Source organism: Orycteropus afer, unplaced genomic scaffold (assembly GCF_000298275.1).
Source record: "Orycteropus afer afer isolate SDZICR_OR568_19922 unplaced genomic scaffold, OryAfe1.0 scaffold00045, whole genome shotgun sequence".
Taxonomy (NCBI): domain Eukaryota; kingdom Metazoa; phylum Chordata; class Mammalia; order Tubulidentata; family Orycteropodidae; genus Orycteropus; species Orycteropus afer.
In genome coordinates, this window is record NW_006921632.1 from 13,957,769 (window position 1) to 13,967,011 (window position 9,243).

Here is a 9,243-nt window from a genome sequence, read left to right on the forward strand (position 1 = left end):
CTACTCGCCAAAGTAGTAGGTGGACCAATGTTTTGTATAGTATGTTATGCCAATTGAGCTTGATGTCCCCTGCGCTTCTTTGTCTTTTTACAGTAATGGGTTCATACAGTACTTGTCTTTCTGTGATTGACTATTTCACTCAGCATAATGTCTTCCAGGTTCATCCACATTGTGAGATGATTTGCGTATCCCTCATTGTTCTTTAATGTAGTACAGTATTCCATTGTGTGCATATACCATAATATGGTTATCCACTCATCCGTTGATGGACATTTAGGTTGTTTCCATCTCTTTGCTATGGTGAATTGTGCTGCGATGAACATAGGTGTACATATGTCTGTTCGTGTGCTCTTACCTCTTTAGGATATATTCCTAGTAATGGAATTGCTGGGTCAAATGGGACTTCTATTTTCATTTTTTAAGGAAACACCATACCTTTTGCCGTAATGGTTGTACCATTTTACAGTTCTCACCAGCAGTGCACAAGAGTTCAATCTCTCCACAACCTTGCCAGCATTTGTTACTATCCAATCTGTTGAACTTTGCTATTATTGCTGGGGTGAGATGATACCTCATTATTGTTTTGATTTGTGTCTCTCTAATGACTAATGATCGTGAGCAATTTCTCATGTGTTTGTTGGCTGCCAGTATATCTTCTTTGGTGAAGTGTCTATTCGTCTTTTGCCCATTTGTGAATTGGGTTATTTATCTTTTTGGTGTTGAGGTGTTGAAGTTTTCTGTAGATTTTGGATATAAGTCCTTTATCAGATATGTCATAGGCAAATATTTTCTCCCAATCTGTAGGTTCTCTTTTTACCCTTTCGATGAAATCTTTTGATGCACACAAGAATTTGATTTTGAAAAGGTCCTAGTCATCTAGCTTCTCTTCTATCTCCTGCACATTCTGGGTTATGCTTGACAGTCTATATTTTAGACATTATGACAGCCCATAAATTAGGGCTTCTAGATTTGCCTATATTTTATCTTTGATGAATTTTATAGTTTTGGGTTTTACATTTAAGTCTTTGATCCAGCTTGAGTTTGTTTTTGTGTATGGGGTGAAGTATGGGTCTTGTTTAATTTTTCTACAGGTGGATATCCAGTTTTGCCAGCACCGTTTGTTAAAGAGGCTGTCTCTTCCCCATTTAATGGGTTTTGGGCCTTTGTCAAAGGTCAGTTGTCCATAGACGGATGGGTCTGTATCTGGACTTTCGATGCTGTTCCATTGGTCTGTCTGTCTATCATTGTACCAATATCATGCTGTTTTGAATACTGTGGCTATATAGTAGTTCTTAAGATCTGGGAGTATGAGACCTCTCACTTTGTTTTTCTTCTTGAGAAGTGCTCCCAAGACAGTAAATCTTTACGGAAGTAGATTGCTTCATCTTCCTCCTGTGGAGTGGCTGGTGGGTTTGAACTGCCATCCTACAGGTTAGCAGTCAGATGCCTTAGGCACTGTGCCACCAGAGCTCCTTATAAAGACTTTATAGTATATTTTAATATTAAGTAGAACAATTTCCTTTTTATAGCTTTCTTTTCGTTGTTTATCCAGTTATTGTATACTTATTTTTCCACAAGTATCGAGTCATTTCACTTCATAAAAAGATTTGTTGCTGTTTTATTGAGAGCGTATTAACTTTGTATATTAATGTAGGGAAAGATGACATTTTGATGATGTTGAGATGTCCTCACCAAGAGCAAGAACTGTCTTTCCATTTGTGCCGTTTAGCGATGTCTTACAGTTTTCTTCATATACATTTTGAACTTAAGTTTATGCTTAAGAATTTTAAGACTGGTATTGTAAATGGGGTTTTATCTTGTAGGCATTTGCTTTATGTTTACTTTTGGGGAAAAATTACACTACTCTTCCCTTGCCCCTGTCCCAGATAGGACCTTCTCTTTTTTCTTCTTGTTCTTAGGGTCTTCCTTTTATGTCCCAAGATTGTTGGCAGGGGAAATGTTTATATTTCACATACCCCCTGACTGATCCCTGAACAATTCTCATGAATATGTTGAGGACCAAGACTTGACATAAATCCAGAGGAAGTTTAGATTTATACTTTTGCTTAATGAGCTGTCAGTTCATTCAACGAGATCAAGGCAGAGGTACATGTCACCATTCAACACTCTATAGATGTGCCCTCTGTTCTGCTAGACTATATGGCTAATGAGTAAAGACAAATAAAAGGAGTGTGGTTTGATTGAAATGTGAAGATTAGGAGAAGAGTTAAAAGCCCTTGTTGCTAGGTTCCTATTCTTCTTATTTGCTAGTGATGAAAAACCTCTGGTCTAGTACAGTTCATTGATAGGAATAGGAATAACAATACTCAACTATAATATAGTATGACACCGACTGTACTAGGACTGTCAAAGAGTATAATAAGTTTGCTTTGAAGGGTCAGAGAAGGCTCATTGCTTAGATTTGAAGTGGGCCCTAAAGAATGAATATGAGTTTGCCAGGTGAGCAGGAACAGGCTGAATAGAAAACTGCCTGAGAAAAGACTCAAAGACTATGAAAAAGTCATGGGGTAATCAGCTGTTGAGCCACATAGGTTGACTGGAATGTTGAATGAAGGTAGGAGGTGGGTGAGTACGAAGGTGGAAGTGGAGATGAGGATGAATTGCTATGGTGATGATAAGGAATTGAAGTTTTCTCTTGGAAATTTGTTCCGTAAACTTGGTGGCAGACAATGTTAATAGCATTGTAAGCTCAGTTTTATATATATTTTTTTGTGTAGTTTCTTGTTCTATAAATTTAACAACTAAGATTTCTACATAATTAGTTTATCATGATATCACCGAGTTATAAAATATAGTGTTGATGTTCATTTTAATGTTGTAGGCCTTATATGCCTTCAGAAATCAATATCATATTTTAATAGTGCTTTATTATGGGTTGTCAGAAGGTAATAAAAATGAAGAAAAGTACTTTCGGGGGTCTAAGGCTTTGCAGCATAGTGAGAAAATGCATTCCTATAAAAATGTATTTTTTTTGTTTGTATCTTTTGGGCCTTTATAAACCCCGTTATTACTGAACTAAATCTCCCTAGTTTTATTTGAACTTTTCTTTGGTTTATACATCTTTTAAAAGTTGAATAATGGTTTTAAGCTGAGCAATTATGCACTCGAATTTTTTAAAATAAATCTTATCTTTAAAATGATTTCAAATACTGAATTAATGGTTTTTGTGTTTGTTTTAGGTCTGTGTTAACTACAGCTTATATGTATCCATTTTTCAACTTAATGAAATTAATCTTTTATGGTACTCTTGGTTAGTGTTTTTATATTCCCTTATCTATAATTCAATGAGAAGTGTAATTTTTAAAGAATTGCATTCAGATAAGGGTAATTATGCAAGTTTAGACAGAAGCTTAGTCATAGCCATGGAATGCAGTCAACTATCTATGAATTATAAAAGAAGTGAACTCTGTTTAAAATGTAAATGCATGGCTCTGTCTGCCAGCAAATCAGTTTTTATAATCTATAAATATTTGTTAAATATTAGTTGCTGAATGAGTAAAAATATTTTAAGTTTGAGAATTGCAAATTCAGAATAGGAGCAAAATATGTCCTTGCTCCATAAGGTGTTTTCTATTTCATGTATTTCATTCTGAATTTGTATATTTCTTAGTGTTTGTATTAACTTTGATTTAATTCACAACCTGCTTATATTTGCATAACTGTCTCTGCAAGGGAGATTGAGGATGGGGATCATTATTTTATATATTTTTGTTTCCCTACCACAGTGCCTCCTTATATATGGTTATCACTCAGCATTTGTTGCATTGAGGTGCCAGTCTCATACTTCCAAAGCATGAAAATGCCTAGTATTGCCTAATTGTGGCCATCACAACTGTACTGCTTAATTCCTTGCCTTTCAGCCCCCAAAAACCCACTGCCATTGAGTTGATTCTGGCTCATAGTGACCCCCACTGGGTTTCCAAGGCTGTAAATCTTTACAAGAGATAGATCACCTCATCTTCCTCCTGTCGAGCAGCTGGTGGGTTTTTAACTGCTGACCTTCTGTCTAGCAAACAGAAGCCTTACCCACTAGTCACCAGAGCTCCTTTGCCTTTCAGCAGGCAATTATATATCTTAAGCATAAGCTTAACATTCCTATATGTTTGGAATCGGGTACTGTGCAGGTGAGAAGGGGGAATGATTAACTGTGTCAGAGAAGTTTATCTGGAGAGCTGACATTTGGACTGAGCTGTGAGGGATGATGAGTACCAGGGAGAGAGGGAAAGGTGAGGACAGGTCAGGCACAGTATGTGGTATGTGAAGAGGCCTGGAGTCATGTAACGGCACTTAATGTCTTCCTGGGAAAGGGGAACACCCACTTGCAGGTTACCTACCGCACATCTCTGTGGGCACTGTGCTAGCTTATGTGGATGGCAGAATGCAGTGTTTTCAGACTATATTTATATAGATGGACATTTTGGTAGATTATGATCTTCCTTGAAGGTCAAATTGCTTGTGTCAAATTAGACCAGAAAGAGATCTAATTCACAAGGCACTTTTTTTTTTTTTTTTCAGGAAAATACTCATTAAAAGACTATATTTTTTTCTAGTGAAAGGAAAAAAGTTTTTTAAACCACAGTCACTGTAATTTACATCACATTAAAGTGAATGAGCTGAATCTCAAGTACTTCGTAGTCCTGGGAATCGGCAGTCTTTCTCTAGTCATGGTATATAAAAACCATGCCTATGGACTTCTCAACCAGTTATTCAAGTATGTTTTTTGTTAACATTGAAATGTTACGAGGCAGTGTCATTTGATAAAGGTGCGTTCTACCTGATTGCCACTGGTAATTCCAAAAATATTTAGGCACAACCATATACAGCACAGCCCATTACCCAATTTTCCCACCATTATGTGAGCTACTCTTTCAGCAGGATTTTTGAAATTAACTTGGCAAGGTTTCATTTGCTTATTTAGATAACCAGTGCTGTGTGGTGGTTAAAGACTTGGATTTTTGGAATTAGACTGCCAGTGCAGAATCCTGGCCTTGCTACTTACAATTTTGTAACTGTGAGAAAGTGATCTCTTCCTACATTAGTTGCTTCATTATGAATTGGGAAAAATAGTAGTACCTATTTCATAAGGTTGTTGTGGGATTAAATGCATGAATACACACAGAGCTCTTCAAATGGTGCCTGTTGTATAGGAAGCACTGTGTGTGTTAGCCATTATTATTTTATTTTCATCATGATACTGTCTTCTAGCTTAAGTGTCCCTCAACCCCCTCCTTTTTTTTTTTTTTTTGCACTTTCATGAGCAGAATAAATTTTTTTTTTTATTTTTTAAATTTTTATTATAATTTGGGTGAAAGTTTAAAGAGGAAAATAATTTTCCGTATGGCAATTTTGTGTCATGACACTGATTGCAATTCCCTACAGTGTAACAGCTCTCTTCCCATGTCTTCCCCATAGTTACTTCTTCCCTGTGTTCTTCCCTCCCTTCTTCCCTGTGTCCTTCCCTCCTGCAGTGTAGTAAATTACTTAGTGTGGCTTTTCTACCTATAAGTCATTGTAAACTCAGTGGTGGAATGAGCAACTGAAGAGCTCCTGATTGTAAATGTTATCCACCAGGGTTATTTCTGTTGGGGGTGGCACAATGCAATGTTATGGGAGGCTCACTCTCAGGTGCTTAGAATTCTGTTGTTATGATCGGTTGGCTTGGCCACTCTGCCAAGCTCAAAAGGAGGCCTCCTAGAACTAGAACTCTCTCTGACTGCTGGTTGAGGAAGACCTGCTGCTGAAAGAGACACGGGCTCCTGATACATGTGTTGCTGGGAAAGAGACGCAAGAGACGTGCATTGCTGAGTGAGACACCGAGGGACCAGCACTGCTGGGAAAGAGACTGTGAGAGACTGTTGGCTGAGGGACGGTGGGCTGGGAGGGAGGCTGAGCATTTTTCCTGAACTTGAATTGTAGCCTGTGGTGCTTTCCTAATAAACCCCGTAATCTGTGAGTTCTGTGTGGCCACTGCAGCGAATTATTGAACCCAGGAGAGAGGTGGTAGGTGCTTTGGGAGGAACAGTTGGTGAAAGGACTGGAGGGAGGCAGCATGTCTGGCCTTGCAATAATAATAGCCCTTGGGCTATTGATGGTGATTCTGTCTTCCTCTTGTGGGATTAGAGGAGGTCATAACATGTGGCCCCCTTGCCCTTTTTGCACCTCCCTTGCACTTCTGCCCCAAGCTGTCTTCCTGTACAAACACTGCCCTTCTGTTTGCACACGATTGATTGCTCCAAGGAGTGTATTTACCTGATATAAATGTTTACCCCATATGCCTGTCTGTTTGTCTGGAAGCCACAGCAGTGAGTTCAATTCCAGACCTAAAGGGTGGCTAGGGGCTGTAGTCTCAGTGGTCTCACCAAGCTCTATCAGACCAGCAAACCTGGTCCTGTTTTTTTTTTAACCTCAGCCCTTTTTTATCTTTGAAACAATTTTAGGTAATTACCTTAAGTATCCAGCTCTGGTGGCATAGTGCCTAAGGCGTTTGACTGCTAACCAGAAGGCTGGTGGTTCAAACCCACGAGTCATTCCTCTAAAGGAAGACTGGGCAACCTACTTCTGTAGTGATACTGCCTTGGAAACCCAAGGAGGGGTCACTATGAGTCAGATCTGACTTAAGGGCATTGAGTTTGGTGGTGTTTTTTTTTTTAAATCTTCAGTATATGTGATTGGTTTTTAAAAATCTCCAAGAGTGATAGTTTCATCCAGTTATTGCTTGTAATATTCTTGCTTAAGGGATATCGAGGATTAGAATCTCTTTGCATCAATACACTGATGCAATTCATGTTATATATGAGTATGTAAGTATACTCTATTCTCAGTAGATTGGCTGTGGCTCCCTACAGACTCGCTAATTATTATCTGGGTGATACTTTCAGTCATCGTTGTGGTGTGAGACTAAGGTTCTAAATTTCCTTCATGACTTTGCATATCTATTTGCAAGCCCCATTCATCTTTCTAATTGAAAATACATTGTTGTTAATTGCTAACAAGTTATATACTTGGTTGAAAATACTAAGGTCACAAATTATTTCCACTCAGCCACTACTAAAGTATTTTCCAAAATATAGTCCTCAGGATGTTTACACATTTTGCAGTAAAATAAGACTCCCTGGTCAGAAGACATTTTGGAGATAGTGGGCCAAACAACATTCAACACGTGTATTTTCTGTTTTACTTTTTAAGAGTTGTTCAGGTGCCAGTGTCATTTTCCATCAAGAGTACGTAAGATTTGTTTTTCCTTAGGAAAACATTTTCCCTTGGGATCTCTGTAACACCTGGTGGGTAGGGTTCTTTGGAAAGTGCTGAACTATGCTGTCATCCTCTTTCCTCCCAGTATATGCCTCTATCTTACTTCTTTTCCAGTCCAACCTGCACACGATTATCCGAGTGATTTTTGAAATGTGGGCTGGGAGTGAGGTATATGGTTCCCCCTTTTTCTATATGATTTCTTTATTTTAGGTGGCAATATATGTTACCAACCATATATCCATTCACATTTTCTACGTGAACAGGCCAGTAACCTTGGTTACATATCTCATGTTGTGTTGACGTTTTCACGATCTTCACTTACATTGTTTTATCACCATTAATTTAGGCTCTCTGCCCCTTAGAGTTCTCCTGTGCAGTTTAGATGAACTGGTGTCAGATTATGCTCACATAGATAATTCTTTACAAGAGTGCTATGCTTGAGGGAAACATTCTTTGGGCTAAACTGTTACTTAGTTTTACAGTGACTTCCAGGGATAGTTTTGGTTCAAGGTTTAGAAATTACTTGTGGGCATTAGTTTTAAGAGTTCTTCCAGTCTCAGTTGATCTAATACATCTGTTTCCATGTGAATTTGAAGTTATGTTCCATGCTTTTTCTCTTTTTGACCAGGATTCCATTTGTTGGGTCCTTGTTCAAAACCATTATTAATGGTAATCAGGTACCATCCATTTCTTACGGTGTCATGGTAACGGAGGTAGTGGTTTTTCACACATTTAAAGTGAGGTTTAAGCCAGCAGTTGATGTCCTCCTCTGATTCTTGGATCTCCTTCTTCCTCTCATGTTCTAGGCAAATAGAGACCAGTGGGCGTATCTTATGTGGCGAAATTTTCTTTTTTAAAACCCATCTGACTTTCTTTACTTTATCCCAGATACAGTCAGAACTGTTGGTCATCTTCTTATACTAGTATCCTGAGGCCTTTCTGCCTTCCAGCACCTTCTCCCCTTGGTCTGGAATACCCCACCCCTGTTACCTCTTCTTTGAAAAACTTTCTTTGATTCCCCCAAGGATTTACCATGGCTTTCTTCCCTCTCTACTGTGAGATTATAAGTCTGTTTAATTCAATAAAAATATTTGTTAAGCGTGTACTTTTTGTGATGATTTCAATGGAGTCTATGAATATTAAATTGACTGAAGAAGTTGAGAAAATATCTGAATTAAATTTTTATATGTCTTTTTGTTCTCTTTCTCTAGTGCTCTTTTGAAGATGACAAGGTTCATTCCTTATTAAAGCCATTAGAACTGGAACTACAAAAGACTGTGCATACATATTGTGGAAAAATCTATAAAATAATTATCAAACAACTAACAAAAAGCATAAGAGACCGTTACAATAGACCACCAAAAGAAATATGATTCTTAGTGACTGCTACATCAACTGAATTAAAAGAATATCAGAGGATAAGTATGAAAGGATAGTCTTGGACAGAGTGGTCAGTAAGGAATTAATTATCCATTTTGAGGATAATTTTTTTTTCCTGATGGGGTTAAATGAGCAATATGTTCATGTAATTATGAGTAAGTTAAAATCTTGGCCCTTGCTAAGGACATTTTAGACCTCTGGTGTTTTGTAGCGTTATTTGCTATCATTCCAGTATTGATGAAAATATTGTTGAATTATTGAATAGACTACAGACTTCTGTTGACTGTTATTCTCAAGTGAGTAAGAACAGTAGGGGTATATGGATGGAGGAAATGTACCTCATACACAATGAAAACACTCGAACTGTGAGTATAGCAATAATTTGTGTCAGCACTAACCTCACTTTAAATGTATGAGAACAAACTTGTTTACAGGAGCAGAAAAGGTTCTGTTTCTTAAGAAATGTGATGTAACCGATGTAACCATTGACAATCTATGTGTGCCTTTATACATTTCATCTCTGTTTTAAAATATTTTTTTGTGACAATCGTGTTTGAAACTATTTTTAGATTATAAGTAAGCTGCATGTTC

At 37.7% G+C, this 9,243-nt stretch overlaps 1 protein-coding gene across 1 annotated transcript in view; it reads left to right on the forward strand.

The window, feature by feature from the left end:
* GXYLT1 (glucoside xylosyltransferase 1) overlaps nt 1–8,952 on the forward strand; it is a 75,230-nt gene extending 66,278 nt beyond the window's left edge. Inside the window, exons 8-9 of the mRNA XM_042780549.1 lie at nt 8,484–8,639; nt 8,923–8,952. Coding sequence (XP_042636483.1) covers nt 8,484–8,639; nt 8,923–8,952 — 186 coding nt within the window. The remainder of the gene's footprint in view (nt 1–8,483; nt 8,640–8,922) is intronic.
* The last annotated feature ends 291 nt before the right edge of the window (nt 8,953–9,243 follow it).